Here is a 23,069-nt window from a genome sequence, read left to right as displayed (position 1 = left end):
TATATAAACTCTATACACGCCACTTGATAGCTCCGAAATAAGCTGTTTAAAAAATGAGTATGAGATGGAGAGTAATTAATTACTCGAGATGGATTGGATCAATAAATATGTTTGATTATATTATTAAGTACTCCCTCCATCCCAATAGTTTGTCTAATTTTTTCATTTCAGTCTGTTCAACACAATTTGTCTCATTTCACTTTTTAGTGGACCTCATATTCCACTAACTTATTTCTACTCACATTTTATTATAAAACTAATATATAAAAGTATGACTCACATCCTACTAACTTTTTCAACTCACTTTTTATTACATTTCTAAAAATCGTGCCCGATCAAAATGGAATAAATTATCGGGGACCGAGAGAGTAGTTGCTTGCGTACAACTTTGATAAGATGTGTATTGGTTAGGACAATTTGGTCAGAAAAGTGATTGTACTCAATATTGTGTCAGATAGTGCGGTTCCAGACTTTACCAATACATATACACATGCTCGTAATCAAATGTTAACTCTAAGAGTATGGACTAAAGCACGGATTAGTGAGAACTCTAAAGGTGTCCACTATAAGGCGGACACGCCCAATAGCCCTACCTCAGTTTTTGTCCATAGCCTCAATTTTGTTGTCCATAGTCCCAAAATTCTATTTCCGTCACTATAATGGACAACTCCAATAGCCCCCAAATTTTATAATCAATTTTCATTTTTAAATATTTTTTAGTTTCAATCAAGTGTAATTTAAATAATCGCAGTGTAAATAACTAGAATACGAGGTAATTAGGTCCGAATATTCGTTGTATTGTAAACCGGTAAAATTATACAACGAATAATTAAAATAAAATACAACTACAAAACTCCGCCACCGTCTACTCGGTGTCGGAGTCGGCTTCCTCATCTTCCTCTTCTCCTCCTCCTCTCTCGCTGCTGCCGGCCGCGGTATCCCCAGGCGCATTATCAACCAACCCCAGTCGACTCTCAATCCGAGTGATGAGCCTCTTGTAGACGTTCCTGACGTACGGGTCAGTTTCCCCTGCGTATTTGCTGCATACGTCTTGCAGTTGTTGCATCAACTGCACGTCTATGGTATTGAACAAAACCTCGTGGGGTTGCACCGTGGGATGTGGGATTGGGGCGGATTGGTGGATGCGCGATCCGGACGTGCCCGCCGATAGGCGGGAGCCACTTCTACCCCCTCTGGCGCTGCGGATAGAGGCATGTTGTCCCATGGGCCGTCGTCGCCTAATGTGAGTATCGGCTGGATCTTCGACTTGCTCGTCGGACTGCTCGAACTCGTGCGAGCCGCTTCCACTGCTGTAGTCGCCGGCAAGGTTGTGCCTTGTGCGCTTCGGGCCAGGAGCTGTTTCCACCTCGTTCGCCACAATCGACCTGAATTTCGGACAATCCGCGAGGACAAGATACTCTTCCCACAAGGTGAACTTCGGCCAGCCCTCCGTGTGGTATTGGCCCTCAGACAGGTTCTTAACATCTGCTGCGCTGCGGCCACTCTCAGCGTAGCGAAGGTTGTTCTCGTATATGGACGCGAACCGCTTGGTCGCGCGTAGAATCCTACTCCACTTTTTCCGGATCTGTTCTGGGTCGCGCCTCTCGGCGCCGGCGGGTTTGAACTCCTCGTATGCAAACATGACGCGCCTCCAAAAGCTCCCCTCGGCCTGATCTGTGCCCACCACGGGATCTGAAGTGATAGCATCCCAAGCCTTCGCCACGACAATGCTCTCGTCTTTGGTGTATGGCTTACCCCGGTTGGACCCAGAACCAGAGCCACCGCTACCGCCAGTGCCACTGCTCTCTCCACTCGCAATGCCGGCCCCGCTGCCCGTGCGCCCACCGACGTGGCCGGTGCCACGACTGCCCCTTCCGCCTCCGCCCCAACTGCCGCTACCTCCTCGGGTCGGAACGGGCGTTTCCACCCGTGATGCCGGCGTATCTGGGATGCCAGAACTGAGCAGACCCATCATAGTATCAAACGCGTCTTGATCTGCCTCGGTGTACGGAGATTGGCTGGCTTGGAAAGGGGAACCCGGACGCGGCTGGTGAAGCGTGTCTAGGTTGGGTCTGTAATCTCCAAATGCGGAACGACTCAGATTCCGCTGTAAAGGTGGCGGAGTTGGAGAAGACCTCCACGACTGCGATGGAGGAAGGGGTGGACTCGATGCCCACGGTGGGGGAGATTGATTCCAAGTCCAAGGCTGGGACGGAGGCACATATCCGCCAAAGCCCGACGGCTGAGAAGCATATCCGGCAAAACCCAATGGGGAATGAGGATAGCCCGAGGGGTTTGATGGATTTTCGCCATATCGCGATTCCTGAGAGTCGGGTGATTCGTCGTCTCCTCGGTGCATTTTTTAGAGAGTAGTTGTATAGATAGTGAGTGGATGGATTTTGTGAAAATGGTGAAAAACAGGTGGTGGGAAGTGGTATTTATAGAGGAAAAAAGAAAAAAAAAACAAAATTTAGTTCACGCCGCATGCGCCGCGGCTATCCGCTACTATAATAGCCGCGGCTATAGCCGCGCCTATACCCCCACCGCCGCGTCCTCGCCCCACTCGCGGCGAAGCCTCGTCCGCCGCCCTCCCCCACCAGCCGCGTCCACCCTCGCGGCGAACAACCCCCCCACTATGACCGCCGCGCCTACCGCCCCCCACCGCCCCCCTTCGCGGCGTCCACTCCATAGTGGACGCTCTAAGAGCTCTAAGAGCATCCGTAATGGACGGACGATAGGCCGCCCGATGCCTCAGGAGCGCCATCATCCGTCACTGTGGGTGTGTGGACGATGTCCGATGCATCCTCCGCGCCCTATAGATCGTCAGCGGACGATACACGGACGATAGGGCATCATCCGCCCACTGTGGGCGACGCGGACGATGCAACGCGTTATTTTTTTTTTAATTCGAAAATTATATTTATATAAATACCCTCTACTCCACATTCACATTTTTAACATTTCCATTCACATTTCCACTCTCAAATTACACTATAAAATGGATTCCAGTGAATACCCAAGTCCGAATAGTCCGATGTTTGGGGGGTGGTGCACGTTGGACGGGTACAGACCCTGACGAATGTCGTCCCTTCGACTCCAACACGTAGTACGATCCCAAATTCAGTATGGATTCGTATGGTCTGTCCGACATGGAGCCGTCTCCAACCCACCCCGTCACCCCTTCCCGCCGCACCGCCCCCGCCAGAAAGAAGCGGAACCGGCACCGGGCGTACAAGTTGCCACCTCCGAAAACGAATGAAGAGTACGCCCTAGGGATGACGAACTACCAACCGGATGAAACCCTCGTCTTGGCGAGGTGTTGGGTGGATATTTCGGAGGACCCGGTATTTGCGAACAACCAAAAGCAGGTTGCGTACTGGAAACGCATCGCCGAGCGCTACAATGAGGCGAAGCCGCCGAGCGCGTACAAGCGCCATAGGGAGCAGCTCCGCAAGCACTGGGATGGTGAAGAAGCAAGTCAACCTGTTCTCGGCGGAGTACGAGAAGGGCTTGTGGGAGTAGGGAAGCAGCGAGAGTTTGAGCGATGTGCGCGATAGAGCGCTGTTGTCGTACCAGTCATTGTACGGGGATTTAAAGCATTTCAACATCTGGGTGCTCTTGAAGGACAAGCAGAAGTTCCAAGGCGGGATTCTGCCATCAGCTGCGTCAAAAAGGACGAGGACCACCGAAGCCAGTGCTTACACGAGCAGCGAAAGCGGCGCATATCCGGTGGACCTCAACCGGACGATGTATGAGGAGAAAGAGAGTTCCGGCACACCTGTGTCCTCCCGACGTCCCGTTGGCGTCAAGGCTGCGAAGAACAAGGGGAAGGCGAAGGCGACATCCTCCACACAAGCCGCGGCCGCGTCCCCATCGCCGATCCCGACCCCAACGTCACTTGCCTATGCGGAGTTGGCAGCGGCCGGTGACCGGAGGACGTTGTTGGACACGCACAACGCCCTCATGCAGTGTCAGGAACCGGCCAAAGCTGAATACCTCCAGGGGATGATCGATGAGTTGCGCCGCAAGTTGGGACTTTTGTAGAGTAGTCAACTTTTTTTTATTTCTAAGTCGTGTAACTTTTTTTAATCAATGTAGGATTTGTTGTTTTTAATTAATCGTGGTGTTTTTAAATTATTTTGCATTGACATATTTGAAAACATTTAAATTAATTAACAAAACAATAGTGAAACCTATAGGGCGGCCTTTAGGGCGGCTTATAGGGCGCTCCACTGTAGGTGGAAGGGTAGGAGGATAAAATGATGATGTGGCGGTGCATAGGGCGCCCCATTGCTAATGCCCTAAGGGCATCCGCAGCGATGGCTCGGTCTCGTCTCGGCGAGACGAGACAGCATCGAGCCAGCGATGCGGCCACTCCGTCTAGTCCAGTATCCCTCCGCCGAGACTATGTTGGAGAACTCCCGTGCGGCCGTGACGCCCACTCACCGGCCCGCGAGTGGGCGTCGTTTATATCAGTTGAAAAAATATTTTTTTTAAATTCTGAAAAAATTAAAAAAAATCCCCCTAAAATACTATCCGTTTATAGCCGTTTTTCCAATATTTTAAATTTTTTTCTATTTTTTTAAGCCACAATCACTTCTATAAATATCAAATCATTCCCACAAATTATCCACCATAAAAAAACTCTCTATTCTCAAGTAGTCCGCCTCGCAGTGGAGTGCATCCTTCTTTGCAAGAGCGAACGTGTGTTCGGACAAGGACACGTGATTCTATCGCCCACGCCCAACTCCAGAAGAATCTAATGGAGCACATTTGGGCAAAATTTGGCAACCATTAGACGATCACCGCATCACTTTCCATGCTTATGCGGATTTCAATAAACTGTAGTATTAGGATTTCAATTATGTATTTTTCGTATTTTCGGATGTTGTAATTTTCGTGGTTTTTAATGATTTTATGAAATTATTAGTATGAATTTAATATTTCAATGAAATATTAATTGAATTTGTTGGAAATAAAAATAAAAAATGAAATTGAATGAATAGTTAAGGGATGAGATGGTTAAGAGATGGAGGGTTGCTGGTGTTGTCTCTTAGTTAAGAGATGGGGTAAAAAGTGCAGTGGGGCCCTTGAATAGTTAAGGGATGAGACGGTATAGAGACAGAGATGTGGATGGCCAAAGAGCATCCACAATAGCGGACTAGAGCATAGACTACCGGGAAGGGCGTGGGGACGTCCACTATTGCGTTAGGCTAACGCAACGGACGTCCCGAAGTAGGACGAGCTCTCATCCACGACCTAGCACCGTTAGCCGATTGCTAGTCCACTATTGTGCGGACACCGATCGACTAGCCGATTTTTTTATTTTATTTTATTTTTATTTTTTTATTTATACTCTATATTTACAACTCATTGCACTTCATTTTTTTAGTATTTGATAAACACCAACAATTAAAATGAGTTTATTGTATTTGTCAATTTATTTGTTTGGCTAGGGCGTCGGCTAGTCCTAGTGCTAGCCTATTACTGAGCTGTGGGAAGTCCTAATGACGTGGCATGATGTGTTTTTGGTTAGCCCTAGTGCTAGGCTATTGGCTATGGCGTCCTATTGTGGATGCTCAAAATATTGTACGAACTCCAAATGATGATCTGGACCGTTAGAAAATGTCAACATACGATAAAATAATACTCCATCCGTCCGTCATTAGGAGTCCCGGTTGACCATTTTCATCCGCCCGGCATTAGGAGTTCCGGTTAGACATTTCCATAAAAAGTGAAATCAAAATTTTTTAAAATAACACACTAAAAAGCACAAATAAAAACACATCCAAAGAATAAAGCAAATAATAATGCAGATGGGTCACACATTCCATTATCACACACTCCAATTATTACACACTCAAATATTTCTTAAAACCTGCACCAAACTCAACCAGGACTCCTAATGCCGGACGGAGGGAGTAGCAACAAAAAATGTCAACACAGTGTCAATGATTGATGCTGTGTTGAAACTGTGTTGACATTTTTGTTGCTGTCATTTTGTCATCTGGCAACATTTTTAGCAATCCAGATTATAGTTTGAAGTTTATATAATATTTAGAGTTTGCATTTTATTACTATCATATTTATACATTAGTGTAATATAGCTTCGCATAGTACTCCGTATGATTTTAATTTATAGTTATAAAACAATGCATTTCAATAGCAGCTAACACCAATACAAAATATTGAGACAATCTATCAAAATTTACAATTTTGACAATTAATTTTGAAATTTAAAAAGTTTTAAGCTCATGATATTAACACTATCATTTTTAATAAAAAAAATAAGTAAAGTTGATATTAGAAGTACGGAAAAATCTAGAATTATGTATAATTGGTACTCTAACGGTTGAAGACATATATCAGAGTGAAACAATAAAATAAACCAAATAATAAATCAAGTCGAGTAAAATCTTCATTCCGTACAAGAAATTATGTTCTGATTAATTTGTAGTCTTGGATTGACATATTGTCTACAAAATAAAAATAAGTCTGCCTGAGCATATTGAAGCATTACAAAACTTATTTAATTGCTAAAATGAGTAAAATCAGAATAAAATAAATTTCTATTTTATTCTTCTTTATGTATATAGTTCTTTTTTATTCCATGAAATATAATCTCATTTAATTTTAATATTCAATTGATAAATAGAAGAAGCAAAAATAAAAAAATAGTTAAAATAGAAAAAAAAATATGAAAAAGTTTTCAAAATTAGAAATTAGACTTATTTTGATTGACTCGTTGTAATAGAAAGATTCTTTTTTGTAGCCAAATAATGTGAGTTATAGTTCCATTCTATCACTGGATGTAGGTATACATATTTGTTTCCATTATTCCTTTCGTCCTAGCTAAGTTGATATATTTTTTTGGTGCATATAGATTAAAAAATTGTGTTACATGTGAAATGAGGATTAAAACAGAAGAGAGAATAAAGTAGGAGATATAAGATAGTAAGTAGGAGAGGGAATGAAATAAGACTATAAGAGTGATAAGATGTTTGTTTTTTTTTTCAGAAAATGAAATGACTCAACTTAGTTCGAATCCTAAAAAAGAATACAACTCAACTTAACTAGGACGAAGGGAGTACTACTTTTCCGGGTGGTTTTTTAACACTCCATCATACTACGACTGTCACACCTCAACCCCTCTGACGTATAGTCTTATAATAAATAAATCCATAAATTTAAAACCTTTAACTCACATGTCAAATAAAACACTACTATCAAATACAATAAAAAAAATAACATTTATCTATATCATTGATATCACACTAATATCAAATTCAATAAAAAATAACATTGATCTATATCATTGATATCTTGCTCCTGAAAAATACCAGTGGTTTATATGAGCCACAACTCATTGTATAAATTTCACCTTTAATTTCACATAACAATTATCAAATAAATTCTCTAACCAACGCATATAACCATAAGCATTAAATATCATAAATAATTTCACATCCATATGCATATGCCTCTCTGTCCAGTTTATTATTATGTGACAAATCAAGTCTGGTATCTGCCCGGGATTTCCAATATGCCAATATGATTGGACCCGTAGGTCCCAATATGAATTGACCCGAAGGTCCAACTGTGATTGACCCGAAGGTCCCAATATGTCCTTCGTGATTTCAGATCCAGAGCAAGACCGTCACAGATCCTCTTTAGTCATATGATTCATATGAACCCAATACCATATGTAAAACATATCTGATATCCGTATCATATTCCATCGTTATATTCCAATACAATTTATAAAACATACCTATTGCATCAATCCAATATACATACCATAATGTTCCACCATCACTAGCAAATAACACACAACCATATTAGGTTCACACCATATAATCCAATTATTCACTCTAATTCTACACAAGTGAATTAACCACATAATAAATACAATTCCAAATAATATACATATAGTAATCAATCACGTAACACTACAATTCCAAATAATATACATATAGTAATCAATCACGTAACACTAAAAGTTTGATTTATATACGTATGATAATTAAAAGTAATTTAACCAAACTCTTGATTCTGTCTCCTTATCTACCGGTCTCAATCCTTTTTTTTGACGACGCAGAGGGAATTCACGTTGAACTGAGCGGAAATATTTCTCTTTTCTTTTCGTCAAATACCAATTTCCTATCATAATCTTTTTCTTTGTCTATTTTATTTCTTTTTTTTTCTTACTAACTTCCTCCCTCTGTTACGAACACAAAGATGTGTTTATATAAATAATTCAAGTAAAGTCGGCTTAGCCCACTTGCCGTATACACATACTCTTTTTTTATATACATATCAATTAATTTCTAGAATGCATTGGTTTATTTCATTACACCTGCAAGCCTTATGTTATTAGTTTGATATACTAAGCACTCAAATAATATGTACCATGGTATTCAATTTTATGCATATGACACGTATACTCTATAACTTTATACACAATATATATTAATAATATACTCCCTCTGTCCATGAATAAGAATCCATTTTTCCATTTTAGTCCGTCCGCGAATAAGAGTCTCGGTTCACTTTTACCATAAATGGTAATAGGGTCCCACTTTCCACTAACTCATTCCACTCACATTTCATTTAAAATTAATATATACAAGTGGGACTCATATTCCACTAACTTTTTCCACCCACTTTTCTTAATATTTCTTAAAACTCGTGTCACCCATAAATGAGACTCCAAATAGCGGACAGAGGGAGTAGCAATTATTCTCACAAATATTTGAAATGTTACCTTCTATTGTATTATTTTAATATGGCTATTATTCTTGTAAATATACAATATTCCATGGAATAAAATTATTCAAAATAATATATGTTCCAGATCAGGGATGTCACAATGCGTTTATGATATACTCCCTCCGTCCCACTTTAGGAGTCCCGGTTTAGCATTTTTTGGTGTCCCATTTTAAGAGTCCCGGTTGGAATATTCCATAAATGGTATTAGAGCAACCACAGCGGTGCTCGCCGTTAAGGCGGGCCGCCATGCCGCTGGCGAGGCAAGCACCTGCTCTTGCCAGCAGCACGGCCCTGCTCGATGCATCGAGCATGGCCGTGCCGCTGAGCAGGCTGACGTTGTGCGTTCTGTTGCCGTTGGCTTTTACCTTTTTTTTTAAAAAAAAAAATTTGAAAAATATTTAAAAATCGAATTTAAATTAAAAAATATTTTCCCACTTCCCAATAAAATATATCCGGTTTTTCTCCACTTTTAATTTATTTTGCATTATTTTTATCCCAAAATTAATATTTTCATCTATAAATACCCTCATTTCTACACAAAAATATTTACACCACACTTCACAAAATACTTCTCTCATCAATTCTCTCTAAATTTTCTCATCAATTCTCATCTAAATTCTCACTCTTTGACTCTTGCAAAAAATGTTCGGCTCCGACGATCACCCATCCGACCCCCGCGGATGGAACCACGAATGGTTCGGCTCACCGCCATTCCCTAATCCGGATACGGATTTCTCGCCCCCTCCTCAAACCCAAGGTTCGCATATTCCGGGTGGCTACCGGCCTTACCCGGTGGACGAGCAAGATGTCGAGGGGCCATACGGGTGGGCTCCCGAAACTGGCAAGGGAGGGAGCGCCCCGACGCCACCGGAGGTCGGTTTCGGCGCTCCTCCCCGTCCTCGTAGTGTCCGTGTTCGTACTCGTGGCAGTACCGGAGGTGACACCAACGTCCACACCCCGTACACTTCGGGGGAGATGCAGAAGTTTTTCAAAGCCTACTTGGAAATCTCTGAAGATGCGGAAACGGGCACGAACCAAACCGGGGAAAGGTTTTGGTGGCGCGTCTCTCGCCGGTACAATGCCAACCGATCGGATGACACCATCGAGCACAATGAGAGTATGGTGTGAAATGCCATCGGAAGAGCCAACGATGAAATCCAAAAGTTTCAGGGGTATTACCTCCAAGAACAGCAGTCGGCAGAGAGCGTCACGAGCGAGGCTGACATCATCACGACCGCCATGTCGACCTACCATTCAATTCAGTACAAACCATTCAAGTATCTCGACGCTTGGCAGGAGGTGCGTACTCATCGGAAGTATAAGGGATGCGTCGAGGTCGGTATCCCTATCCGAGGCCGGCGAGGATGAGGTGGCTAGCTAGCTTGCCGGAGCTCACTTGGGTAGCCCTGACGCCGGCCCGAACAGTTCCCAACGCCGGCCCCACGGAAGGAAACAGACGACGACCAACCGCCGTCCCGCTGCGACCCAAGCCGTAACGCTCCCGCTCCCTTTGTGCCGCCTCCACCCCCCATCAACTCATTGTGGGTCCTTTTAGGTCAAATCACTATGGTCAATACGTCTTGGATGACTCCCGAGCAACTTGACTCACATCAGCAATGATACGAGCTCTCCGAGCTCAATTGGGGATACTGCCATCGGGCTAGTCTTCTTTTTAGGATTTAATTATGTAATTTTTAATTTGTAGGATTTTAATTATTTTTTTTTAGGATTTTAATTATGTAATTTTTAATTTTTTAGTAATTTGTAATAGTATTTCGGGTATTTTTAATGCATTTTAATATTGTGAAAATATTTTTATTTAAATTAAATAATAGAATGGTGGGACCCTTGAGCATACTCTTTCGGAAGAGCATGGATGTGAGTGTTGTGCTCTTGCGGAAGAGTAGAGAGTAAAAAATGAATAAATGTGGATCTGGACCCACAACCATGTTCTTAGGGAAGAGCATGGATGTGGATGATCTTAGGCCTCACATTCCCCTAACAATTTTCCACTCACATTTTAATGGGGCGGAGGGAGTAATATAAATTCTACTAAAATATTTTTATCCAAATTGCATCATCAAATAACATCTACGAAATATCCTTGTTAAAACACAAAAACTAATTGCGCAATAAAATAAAAGATTGGTCCATGAGGTTCAAATGATATGTACATAAGATAAAAATCGAAGATTTCGTATTCATCAATGATCATCCATAATTTTATGTAGTGGAGTAGTATTTTACGAGAGTAGTTCTAAATGAATATTATGTGAGTGCCATACAAATAAAACATTAATAAAATAATGTATTTAATGCTGATTAACTTTATATATTGCATCTAATTAAAAAGTAGGAGTGTTAATTTTCTTTGAACTATTCTATCCTCAAGCATAACTAGCAATAATAATTTAAATACAGGAGTAGAATATAACATCTTTTTTGTTTCTTTTAATATTTGATTTCCTTTCCTTTTCTTTTATTTATTTTTTATGTATTGTTATTAGAATTGTTTAATACTATATGGTATTAATTTTCTGAAAAAACGAAACATAAAAAATGATTAAATGAATTGAAATAAAAAAACAACAGAACTAAGTAGAAAAGGGTTATATTGCAAAAGTATTTAAGCTAATGAGACAATTAAATTATTATTATCTATAATATATTTAAAGTAATGGTATTTTATGTCTAGCTATATTATGGCTATATAGATTTATTGTGTTTGTAATAGATTAACACATTTACCTTACCTATTGTTACCACAGCATAGTGCGATTAATGAGTCATTAATTACAACATGGAAACAAACAAATTAAAAAAGTATTTGCCCGTTGACACCATAAAAATTAATTAGATCCTAATCTGTGCAATTAAATTTGCCGTACCATTAAATCTGTCGTCAGAAGATTACAAGATTATTAATATTAAGCCTTTTGAAAAAAAAAATTAACTCGTTTTTAACATATTTTTGCTACAGTTTAATCGTAGTCCTGAAAATGAGGAAATAAATGGACCCTTCCACGTCACTGCATTTTGAATTTTTTTTATTGCCCGTTGAAACATGTGTTCCCAAACTACCCTTGCCCATTTTTCCTCTGAAAGATTAGTCAAACAATAAAATAATACTAATAGTTACATTCTAGTAAATTTCATTTTAGATTAATATTTATCCTAAAGTTTAAATGGCAAAATTTATTGTATTTTATCTTCGCATTTTCACAGTAATATACCGCCAAATGCACGCACTTTTTCACTCCCTCGGAAACATAATACTCCATACTGTATGATTTGAATTAGAATATAATCCTAATTAATAATTAAATCTACGTGTACACATTTAATATGAATAAATTATTGAGCAGCACAAATAAAATATGGGAGTATAATTAAACGGAGAATGTTGGTAAATTAATGGCGTAACAGTAAAAAGGAAATACGAATGATATATAAAGTGAGTAAATAAAATTAATTGCACTCTGCCCAACATCAAATTCATTTTTTGCTTTTGTTGTGGCCATCTACCGTCTTCTTCCGCTCACTTCAACCTTCATCGATCTCTCTCTATCTAAAATGGCCATGGATTGGTTGAGAAATGCTGTTCCAACAGGTCTCCTTCTTTCTTCTGCTGCCTTTTTCGGATTGTGTGATTAATTGTTTGATTGATGGATTCGTGAATCTAAATAGAAAAAAAAAATGTTTTATTTTATTTTTTGCAGGTGAATTCAGCTTGATTATGCACTGAATCTCTCTCCATTTCTGTTTTTCCGTATCTGCAACTTCTCTTAATAGATTTAAGTTGTTGTGACGTCTATGTGTGTTCAGAGCTAAGCAAGTGCAGTAGAATAGTACTGAACCACAGAATTTTAAAATTTTATTGAAGGAATTTTGAATGCTGTATGCAATTCCAATTAAAGTAAAGTTGCATTGATTTTGTGTCGCGCGCTCTCACACACACAGAGTAAAGGGGGGGAAATGGGTTGTTGGTATTCAAGGTTAGAGAGAGAGGAAATGGTGTCTAGATGTAAGGCTAGAAAGAGATACATGAAGCAGTTGGTGAAGGCAAGGCATGCCTTTGCCGCCGCCCATAGTATGTATATAAGGTCCCTCCGCAACACCGGCTCCGCCCTTCTCCAATTCGCCACGGCGGAGACTAGCCTCCACCACCACCACCTCCCGCCGTCAAACCCACCCCCGCCCCCTCCGCTTCCTAGCAATCCACCTCCTCCATTCAGCCCCATGTCCTGGACCACCACCTCCACAACACCCTCCTCAGCTATCCGTCCCCCACCTCCTCCTCCACCGGCCCCGTCAGCGTCCACCTGGGATTTCTGGGACCCCTTCATGCCGACCTCCAGGCGGCCAGAGAGCGAGGAGTGGGAGACCACTACTGCCACTGTTTCTGAGGCGACGGTCACCCACACCACCACGGTGGCTTCGCAAAATGTGGCTGCCCCTCCTTCTGTGATCACGGCCACCACCACCAACACCACCACCAACACCACCGCCAGCAGTGAGCTTGCGGTGGTGGTGTCGACGAAGGGTAAAGATCTGGTCGAGATCATTCGAGAACTTGATGACTACTTCTTGCAAGCTGCCAATGCTGGTGGTCCACTCTCTGCTTTGTTGGAAGTTCCGGTTTGTAATTTCAATCGCCAATCTTCATTAGGTAAAATTAAATACTGTTTGTATGTTTCAATTGCTCTATGATTACTGCCATACTTTACTTGTTCAATAAAAGGTTTCACATCAAAAAGTGATCAGAATCTTGTTCTCTATTGCATATGTGATCTTATGCATAATCTAGTTTATCGTTCGCATAGTTTCATAAGCAACTGTGAACCCGACTCTAAACAAAAAAATTGCGAATGGTTGCCACGTATTCATAAATTTGTTTTATTGTAGGTAAGGATAACGGATATGGAAAGAGTTTGACTCCACTATTATGGAGTTGGGGTTCGGGCAGTGCAAAGTGGAATGCGTTTGGAAAGTTCTGTGAGGATCCTATCGGAAACGCAGCTCAGGTTGCTGCCAATGGAAATGCCACCCACTGTTCAACCGTTGAGAGGTTATATGCCTGGGAGAAGAAACTTTTCCAGGAGGTTAAGGTAAATCTAGTTATCTAGTTTGCCTTTTGACTCTGTTTCACAGAGTGTCTTGACATGGTGCACCTATTTTGCTCATTCAGTGCCTTTGTTAAACGATATAGTTTCGTATTTTTTATTTGCTCTGAACAGTTGGATCTATATGCATCTATGTGAGCTAATTTAAATATTCTGTGGGTTTATTTTAGAATGCTGAGTATTTGAAATCAGAGCATGAGAAAAGAGTGGCAGCTCTCAGGAAGCTAGAGATGAAGAATGCAGAGTATATCAAGAGTGAGAAGGCAAAAAAGGAAGTCGAGAAGTTGGAATCGCAGATGATGGTAGCTGTCCAAGCGATTGAGACTACCTCCATAGAGATTGTCAAATTGAGAGAATCTGAGCTTCATCCTCAACTTCTTCAGCTCGTCAAGGGGTAAGTCCTCTCCATCGTTGCCCTACATTCTGCTCATCAAGGGTAACAATTATGCCGTGGAAACTTTGATGTGTTACCATCTGTTTGTTTAAATATCTGCAACTGAATGTCCGCTGTCGCTCCAAAATGAATAAAAATAATGTAGGAATGTTATAAACATCACATAAAAATTTTCAGTGTCTTATAATCATCATCTTTGTTTCAGGTTAATGAGCATGTGGAGAAGCATGTATGAATTCCATCAAGTACAAACACACATAGTCCAGCAGCTCAAATACCTCAACTGCATTCCGTCAACGTATCCTACCACTGAAATCCATCGACAATCAACACTTCAGCTTGAGCTCGAAGCCCAGCAGTGGCACCTCTCCTTCTGTAGCCTCATCAAAGCTCAACGCGAATATATTCAATCCTTGACAGGCTGGCTCCGTCTCAGCCTATTTCAAGTAGGTAACAATCCCATCAGCAAGTCCAAGCATGGCTCCATCATGTACTCGTTCTGTGAAGAATGGCAGCTTGCAATGAACAACGCTCCAGACAACGTGGCATCTGAGGGAATCAAGAGTTTCCTAACAGTCATCCACGCAATTGTAGTGCAACAAGCGGAGGAACAAAAAGAGAAGAGGAAGTCAGAGTCGGTGTTCAAGGAGCTCGAAAAGAAGGCAGGCGAGCTCCGGTCGTTAGAGAGCAAGCACGGCCCATCATATGCAATGCCAGAAACCTCCGGTGACACAAGCAAGGATCCCGTGAGAGAGAAAAGAGCCAAGGTGGAGGCCTTGAGGTCCAAGGCGGAGGATGAGAAGGCCAAATATGAGAAGTCGATCAGTGTGACAAGGGCGATGACCATGAACAACCTGCAGATGGGTTTGCCTCACGTTTTTCAGGCGATGACGGGATTTGCCAATGTGTGCACTCAAGCTTTTGAGTCCGTGATCAACCAGTCCAAGAGCACTAATGATTTGCACAATGTCAAGCTCTGAGGCATAGTTCAACACCATGTAAAAAAAAGGCTCAACCCCTACAAGGAAGGTCTGTTCTCTGCAAATCACTTCTTCTCTGAGTGATCAAAACGATTTTCAGCTTGTGTAATTATTCTTTGCTAGTGTAGTATTTAGGTGGCTAGAGTTAAATTTTAGGTTTTTGCTTTGAATTCAGTTGTGGAATATGGTGTTTCCGACCTGGATTGTTCTTGTATTTTTTACTTTTTTTTGTATCATTTTGAGAAGACAGAGAGATCCATTTCTTTGACAGTTTTGAAAATTATGCTCGAATTCTTTTAAGTTTTATTCTTGTAGATGTTCACTTAAAAGTCACAACCAACATCTGAGTAACAATTAAGAATTGAAGAAAATCAATTTATCTTCCCAGAAAATATACAGAGTTAAATCATCCACACAAACCTAACTGCAAACTTCTATGAAAGAGAAGACATCAAACACTTCCTTTGCAACAACCAAATCCTTTCCGGCCTCTCTTCCGGCTTGCCATATCCATGTACTTCTCTGACTCTAAAGGCGAGAGCTCCTCCTCTTTTACAGTTGGATTCTCTGGAGACACGGAGATTAAGAAGTTTGTGTATGAATAAGAATACAGATATCGTATAGTAGGGATCTAAAGATACGTTATCTCGTGAAGTGTAGAGCGTGCAACCAGTACCACAAAGGGTAAGTCATAAACACAAAAAACAAAGAAAAGAACACACCTTGATGTATCTGTCCCATGCTTCGTTTGAAGCCACGATTGTACATGTTGCCTCGTCCCATCTAAAATCAGGTTGATCGAGTAGCAAAGCTACACTGATATACTGCTTTCTTAAGGCACCATGACGGCTCTTTAGTTGCTCACTATCCCACCAATAACTTGTTTGAATGCGGATATGGTATGCACAGTGTCTTGATTCAAGAACATCCCAATATCAAATGACAATGAAAAGAAGATAAATAAGAACATGATCCCACAAGATAATCTGCTCAGTTTACTACTCAATTCAGAAGCAATTAATGATGCAGACAAGCAGTAAAGTAAGCCTATGTAAACTGAAAAGGATTAGCTTGTCTTAAGCCAACATTAAAGTTTTCGAAAGTAAATAATCTACAATAATTAAACAATTAATGACTCAACAAACACCTGATAATATATAGTATTGAATTGGATACTCGAGAGGGAAGAAGCAACATACATTGTTGGGGATATTTTCTGTATTGTATTCATCAATGGAGCACGCCTCTTAATATAGGGGGTGACTCTAATTACATATGGTAAGGGATCCTCTAATAATTTTGGTGTGTTATCAATTACAATTAATTACAAGATCCTTTCCTAAGTTACATGATTTTATTTCCCCATGATTTGATTTCCATATTCTAACACTCCCCTCAAGCTAAGTGACGGCATCTCCGATGCTTAGCTTGCCTATTACTTCTTCAAACACCTTCGGGTGGACAGCTTTGGTGAGGATATCTGTCAATTGATCTTCTGAGCGGACAAAGGGCAACTCAATAATCCCCTTCTCTATCTTCTCTTTGATGAAGTGCCGATCAATCTCCACATGCTTCTTTCGGTCGTGTTGGACAGGATTTTCGGCTATGCTGATTGCAGCCTTGTTGTCACAGAATAGTTGACTCTTCTGAGTAGGTGGGAAGCCTATTTCTGTCAGGAGCCTCCGTATCCACAGAATCTCGGTTATTCCACTTTTTGCCCCTCGAAATTCAGCTTCGGCACTAGAGAGTGCGACTACTTTTTGCTTTTTACTCCTCCAAGTGACAAGGTTGTCTCCTATGAACATGAAGTATCCGGCTGTTGATTTTCGATCGATTGGATTGCTTGCCCAGTCAGCATCAGTGTAGCCTGAGACTTCCAATGGTCCTTCTCTCTTTAGCAAGACTCCGTAGCCAACTGTCCCTTTAAGATATCTCACTATCCTTATCACAGCATTCATGTGCTCTTCTTGCGGCTTGTGCATGAATTGACTTACCACTCCAACTGCGAATGCGATATCTGGCCTTGTATGAGCTAGATAGATCAACTTTCCAACCAGGCGTTGGTAGCGTTCTCTGTCTACAGATTTTGCTCCTTCCTCTATCTTTAAACCATGGTTTTGTACCATTGGCGTCTCTGCTGGCTTGCATTCTAGTAGCCCTGTCTCTGTTAGTAGATCTAGGACATACTTCTTCTGTCGCAGGAAAATCCCCCTTTTTGATCGTAGAACCTCAATTCCCAAGAAGTACTTCAAGTCTCCTAGATCTTTCATCTCAAATTCTTGAGAAAGATTTTCTTGAAGCTTCTTGATCTCAGCTATGTCATTTCCTGTTATTATCATATCATCCACATAGATTAGGAGACATGTTATGTTGTCACCTTCTTTCTTGAGGAAAAGAGTATGATCTGAGTTGCTTTGCTGGTATCCATACTTCTGCATTGCCTGGGTGAACCTCCCAAACCATACTCTGGGCGACTGTTTCAGACCGTACAACGTCTTCTTTGGACGACATACTTCTCCTGTGCCGAATTCACCAGAATAGCCAGGTGGGATCTCCATGTATACTTCTTCCTCCTTTTTCAATTCTCCATGCAAGAACACATTAGTAACGTCGAGCTGATGTAGAGGCCAGTTCTGATTTGCTGCAACAGACAATAGAATTCTTACTGTGCTCATTTTAGCCACTGGTGAGAAAGTCTCGGCGTAGTCAATCCCATACGTCTGAGTGTAGCCTTTTGCGACCAGCCTTGCCTCGTATCTCTCAATGGAACCATCGGCTCGTCTTTTTATGGTGAAGATCCACCTGCATCCGACTGGTCGTTTCCCTGCTGGTAGTACACATTGTTCCCATGTATTGTTCCTGAGAAGAGCATCCATCTCTTTCTTCATGGCTTCTCTCCAGTGTTTATGCTTCATTGCTTCATCCACTGAGTTTGGGATTTCATCCTCATATAGGGCAGCTTCAAATGCTCGTGCCATCTCAGTCATCTGGGCAGTCATGGAGTAGGCAATGGGATAGCGAGCTTTTCTTCCCTTCCAATCTGGGGAGTATCTTTTTGGGGGCACTCCTCTATTGTTCCGTGGTGGAAGAACATGATGTTCTGATGCGGCTGGCTCATCTTGGATGGTCTCCTCTCTATGCTCAAGGTTAGTCTCAATAACAGTCGATTCACTTGGATCAGAATTTCTTACCTCAGGATTATCAGTCGAGACGATAGCGAGCTTGTCACTAGGTTCAGTGGCCTCTGACGGTGTGTTTGAGGCCTGCTCTGTGTTAAAGCTAACCTTCTCGGTTGGACCGACATCGAGAGCAGAACTTGGCGTAGGGCTGGTAAGGATGCTTGGAAACAAACTTAGCAGGTCACTCACAATTTCTGTTGGTTGATTTTCCTGCCCCTGACCGCTAAGTTGGTGATAGAAGTACTCATTTTCTACGAAATCGCAGCTCAGTGTGATGAACATGCGTTTGGTTTTGGGGTCGTAGCACCGGTAACCTTTTTGTTGTTGGGCATATCCTAGGAAGACACCTTTTATAGCGCAAGGGGAGAATTTAGTCCTCTCGTGTTTAGGTATGTGAATGAAGGCAGAGCATCGGAAGATTTTGGGTTCAAGAGTGAGTGGAAGAGGTATTTGGGTATGGTTAGATAGGACTTGGATAGGAGATTTTTTGTTGAGTCCTTTAGTGGGCTAAAATTGACTGACCCAGCAGTATATCTGGGCTGAAACCGAAAAAAAATGACTGACCCAGCACTATAACTGGGCTGAAAATTTGGGCCAGTGGTCCAACCGATCGGAAAAAAATTGGGCCGATTGTCCAATCGATCGTAAAAAAGTCCAACCCCTCCAAGATTCATCTTGAAGGGTTTGAGGGAGGGTATTGGCAATTGAAACATAAAATGAACATAAAAAATATATCCCACATCTTTGTGTACAAAGATGTGGGATATATTTTTTATGTTCCTTTTATGTTTCAATTACAAAGATGTGGGATATATTTTTTATGTTTATTTTATGTTTCAATTGCCAATATATAGCTCGGGAGAAATAGGAAAATAAACGTCTTAACAAAAGCAGCAATACATTCTGCCGCAGAAATCATCCAATTTCTAGCAACTCGCGAACTACATATTCATCCATAGGAATTTTGAAAAATGTACTACTACTAACAATTTTCTCTTCTCAAAATTCAAAAACATCAACCAGAAAATAATCGAAATAGCTACAAACTGAGAAGTAAAAAACTAAAATTAGAATTATAACCAAAAGAGAGTGATGGAATTAATTTGAGAATGTGAGAATTTCATGAAGCAATTGAAGATTTTGTCTCTTCTTCGTGTTTTGAGTTTTTGCTTTATTTTTTGTGAGTAATCCTTTATTTTTCAAGATGTTGCAATTTCAATTTGCAACTTTTTATCGATTCATTTATCTATGGTATTAAAGTATTACTAGTGAAAAAGGAGTACAATCAATTAAAGTATTACCATGGAAAAGGAGTACAATCTATAATTCAATAGAGCAATCTAACTCAATAAAGAGAGGTTTACTAAATACTACACCAATAAAAAGAAACTAATTTTAGTAAACAACATAAAATAGAAAAATATACATCTATTTTTTAAAATGGAAAATAGTCTTAAATTCGAACCTAGCCGAAAAAAAAAGAAAAGAAAAACGGGAAAATAAAAAAAATATAGCTCACTCACCTACCGAATTTGGTTTTTGATGTCATCGTCTTAACCAGAAAACACAGAGAATTCACCACCTACCACAAATATCACCAAACCAATTCAACCAAATCACATTCACATAAACCGGCTAATCGCATAAATCTCCCAACTCTAAATCCCAGAATCCATCACTGATCCCCGCCGCCGCCGCTAATGGCTGCTTCTTCTTCCTCTCTCTGCCATAACCGCGCCCTTTCTGTCTCCGCCTCTTCACGCAACCGCCACCCCCAGCTAACATCTATCGTGCGCCTCCCTGCCTCCACTTCCTCCATTTCCTCGGCCTCTCGCATCTCCTTCGATTCTAAGAAGCGTAATTTCGCGGTGAGGGCTTCGGCGGCTCCGGTGATGGATCACTCCACTTCTGTTTCCTCTTCTTCGCCCGTTGTCCCTACTCTTGTTGAGGTCGATTTGGGGAACCGAAGCTACCCGATCTACATAGGGTCCGGGCTTCTAAATCAACCCGACCTGCTGCAGAGGTAGTTAATTTTCCTTCCATTTGCAACTTGAATTCGAATTTAGTAAAACTGCTTGATAATGACTTTGTCCGATGCTAATTAGCTCCATAATTGTGGTTTGATAATCATTATGTCATATTGATCAAAGCGATGGAAATGCTTGATTTATGTTAAGAGTCGGGGATACTGATAATGCTTATCAAAATTTCTTGCTTCAGTACTTATGGCGAAAAATTGATTCATCTGTTTCCTTCTTAATCTGTTGTTTGGTGGGGGTGTAAACTATTAAGATAATTCTCTATGGCTTTTGATATGTTTTTTCTGTGTTATAGGCATGTTCATGGTAAGCAAGTCCTCGTGGTCACCAACACAACGATAGCACCACTGTATCTTGATAAAACTATATGGGCATTGACGGAAGGAAATCCTAATGTCAAAGTTGAGAGTGTAATTTTGCCAGATGGGGAGAAATTTAAGAACATGGTGGGTGTTATGCTTTCTTTTGTCCCCTGGGTTGGTTTGGGGGTAAATAACTGAATTATTCTGAACTATGGTGAGGGTGGTATTGTTGGGTAAATAACTGAATTATTCTGAACTACGGTGAGGGTGGTATTGTTTCCTGCTTTGACAGGAGACTCTAATGAAAGTATTCGACAAAGCTATTGAGACACGAATGGACCGGCGCTGTACATTTGTTGCCCTTGGTGGTGGAGTCATAGGGGACATGTGTGGATATGCTGCAGCTTCGTATCTTCGTGGAGTTAACTTCATTCAGATTCCGACTACTGTGATGGCACAGGTTTGAGTAGTAATGACTAACTGGCACATATATGCAATTTGATTGGAAGGTAATTGATGTTTATTAATTATATCGTTTTCATATTTAGGTAGATTCTTCCGTTGGTGGTAAAACTGGAATAAACCACCCACTTGGGAAAAATTTAATTGGAGCATTTTACCAACCGCAATGTGTGCTAGTAGACACTGACACATTGAATACATTGCCGGATCGTGAATTGGCATCAGGGCTTGCAGAAGTAATTAAGTATGGACTTATTAGAGACGCTTCATTTTTTGAGTGGCAGGAAAAGAATATGGCCGCACTGATGGCAAGGTAAATACACGCATTAGATTAAATTCTCCTTATGCATATATAATATTAGGATACTTTAGTGTCATTCTTTACTGTTTCTTCCTGATACTTGTGTAAACATGTTAAAATATTCCAAGTGATTAATTGAGAAATTTGCATTAGCTCATGCTAGATAAGTCTACTTACTCCACAAAATATATCCCTTCCTACTCCCTCCATTTACCAGTTACACCTAGTGATCCTCTGATTAAATGATTTATTCCATCATTACAGATCTTGGCATGCACAGTAGATCTTCCTATTTCCTTTGTGAATTTGATATGTAAACATGAAAGGTTTGCTTCTTTGCAGGGACCAAGATGCATTTGCTTATGCAATCAAACGCTCGTGTGAAAATAAAGCTGAGGTTGTTTCCTTGGATGAGAAGGAGAGTGGACTAAGGGCAACTCTCAACTTGGGCCACACTTTTGGCCATGTGGGTATTTTTCCTCAATATAATGGCCTTAAGGCTAAACTAAACTTTTGCTTTGCTTTGATGCATCCAAATGCATGACCTTTATTCTCTTGGTTACGTGATTGAAATATTCTTTCCTGCTTTACCCACTGAGTGGTAATGCTTTCTAACATCTATGTCTGGATCTCGATGAGCTATTCTTGTTCTTAATTGCCTTTCTATGCAAATTGACAGGCAATTGAGACAGGTTTTGGATATGGGCAGTGGCTTCATGGGGAAGCCGTTGCTGCTGGCACGGTATGTTACTGTGTAGACTGCTAATTCTTGATCCATTTTTCCTTTCTTGCTGAAAGATGCCATGGTGCATATTTCAGGTAATGGCAGTTGACATGTCTTACCGGCTTGGCTGGATCGAGGAGTCACTAGTAAAGAGAGTGCATAAGATTTTGCAACAGGCCAAATTACCTACATCACCTCCAGAAACCATGACCGTTGACATGTTCAAGTCCGTGATGGCGGTAAGATAGCATACTGCACAAATAAAAACACCCGTCCCTTTTTTTGCATCCCACTCAAACATGTTATATGCAATGCAGGTGGATAAGAAGGTAGCAGATGGGCTGCTAAGGCTTATCCTTCTAAAAGGTCCTCTCGGCAGCTGCGTTTTTACGGGCGACTATGACAGACAAGCCCTCGAGGACACCCTACGCGCATTTAGCAAGTCGTAGTTTATTTAACTGGTGTTGATGGTGTAAGCTATTTTTGGTTGTTACTTGTGCATCTTTCCTCATAAGGTGTTTTGTGCCAAGACCAAAAAACTTAGTTTCTTTGTATTGCAAATGTTACCGATATTGCAATGATGTCTATCGAGAGTTGTACCAGTAATAATATCACAAATTTAACTTGTTTGATCATTGCAGTTTTTCTTTTGTTACCCTATAAATTGAAGTTATGGATTTCAAATTCAATATTTGATAACACAAAAATATTTAGATTTTGAATTTTACTTATAATTCCAAAATCTTGTCCGTCTGCAATATGAATTTCATATCCAAAAAAAGATAAATATTTGAAA

At 40.9% G+C, this 23,069-nt stretch overlaps 2 protein-coding genes across 2 annotated transcripts; both read left to right on the top strand.

Annotated features, from left to right (window-relative positions):
- The first annotated feature begins 12,253 nt into the window (after positions 1 to 12,253).
- Positions 12,254 to 15,566, top strand: LOC121773958 (protein ALTERED PHOSPHATE STARVATION RESPONSE 1-like). The gene is made up of 5 exons (XM_042170871.1): positions 12,254 to 12,379; positions 12,489 to 13,438; positions 13,675 to 13,877; positions 14,063 to 14,286; positions 14,492 to 15,566. The coding sequence occupies exons 2-5, from the start codon at positions 12,745 to 12,747 to the stop codon at positions 15,264 to 15,266; spliced, it is 1,896 nt and encodes a 631-aa protein (XP_042026805.1). The 5' UTR covers positions 12,254 to 12,379; positions 12,489 to 12,744; the 3' UTR covers positions 15,267 to 15,566.
- A 4,430-nt stretch (positions 15,567 to 19,996) lies between these two features.
- Positions 19,997 to 22,908, top strand: LOC121773959 (3-dehydroquinate synthase, chloroplastic-like). The gene is made up of 8 exons (XM_042170872.1): positions 19,997 to 20,468; positions 20,780 to 20,930; positions 21,079 to 21,246; positions 21,335 to 21,561; positions 21,892 to 22,015; positions 22,229 to 22,291; positions 22,369 to 22,512; positions 22,591 to 22,908. Exons 1-8 carry the CDS (start codon positions 20,146 to 20,148, stop codon positions 22,720 to 22,722), a joined length of 1,332 nt encoding a protein of 443 aa, XP_042026806.1. The 5' UTR covers positions 19,997 to 20,145; the 3' UTR covers positions 22,723 to 22,908.
- The last annotated feature ends 161 nt before the right edge of the window (positions 22,909 to 23,069 follow it).

The sequence above is a fragment of the Salvia splendens genome, chromosome 17 (assembly GCF_004379255.2).
Source record: "Salvia splendens isolate huo1 chromosome 17, SspV2, whole genome shotgun sequence".
NCBI lineage: Eukaryota > Viridiplantae > Streptophyta > Magnoliopsida > Lamiales > Lamiaceae > Salvia > Salvia splendens.
This window is presented reverse-complemented; position numbering and strand designations above follow the sequence as displayed.